General features: G+C 57.0%; 1 protein-coding gene across 1 annotated transcript in view; it reads left to right on the top strand.

Moving 5' to 3' along the window:
• The window catches only part of PIGS (phosphatidylinositol glycan anchor biosynthesis, class S), a gene marked incomplete at its 5' end in the record, with an annotated part of 1953 nt that extends 1873 nt beyond the window's left edge, over positions 1-80 (top strand). Inside the window, one exon of the mRNA XM_008946243.1 lies at positions 9-80. Within this exon, the coding sequence (XP_008944491.1) occupies positions 9-80 (72 nt within the window). The remainder of the gene's footprint in view (positions 1-8) is intronic.
• Between the last annotated feature and the right edge of the window lie 523 nt (positions 81-603).

The raw sequence follows: 603 nt of genomic DNA, 5'->3' as shown, positions 1-603 counted from the left end.
CTGTCCCCATTCTCCTCTCCTTGGCCAAGATCGCCCGGGAGGCCAGGCAGCGAAAGAAGGAGCCCACCAAGATGGACTGAGCCCATGGCAGATGACTGTCCTGGTGCTGGGGTCGTCCCCAGCTCGTGGAGTGTGTTGTCATGGACCCATGACCTGAGAAGGCCCCTCAGAATGGTGTCAGGGCCAGGCCTACAGCTTGGCTTGGGTCTCTAGTGGCCAAGATGCAGAAGTGGGAAAAGGTGCTGCTTTGAGGGGTGGGAGATGCTGTCAGTCAGAGACCTGAGGCAGAGAGCAGGGAGGAGGGAGGGAGGGAGGGGGCTCCCTCTGTGCACCCTCCAGGCCTGTGTTGTGTTCAGAACAAGCTGCTGTGTAAATAAAACCCCTGGCTGTGCAGGGGGGGCTGGTGTAGGGCTGTGAAACTCTTAGCCCTTGGTGTGGGTCTCCTTGCCTTATTGCTTTGTGGGGTCTGGCTCTAGTCTAACAGGTATTTAGCCCAAAGCACTTGTTGGGGAGGACAGTTCAGATGTTGAGGGACAGTTTTCACTTAAGGTGGTCTCTTTCATTAATGAGTTATTGGAGCAGAGCCTCGGGGTGGGGGGCGCA

Source organism: Merops nubicus, unplaced genomic scaffold (genome assembly GCF_000691845.1).
Source record: "Merops nubicus isolate BGI_N331 unplaced genomic scaffold, ASM69184v1 scaffold45958, whole genome shotgun sequence".
Lineage (NCBI taxonomy): Eukaryota > Metazoa > Chordata > Aves > Coraciiformes > Meropidae > Merops > Merops nubicus.
Note: the sequence above shows the minus strand (reverse complement) of the source record. Positions and strands in the feature narration are given on the sequence as shown.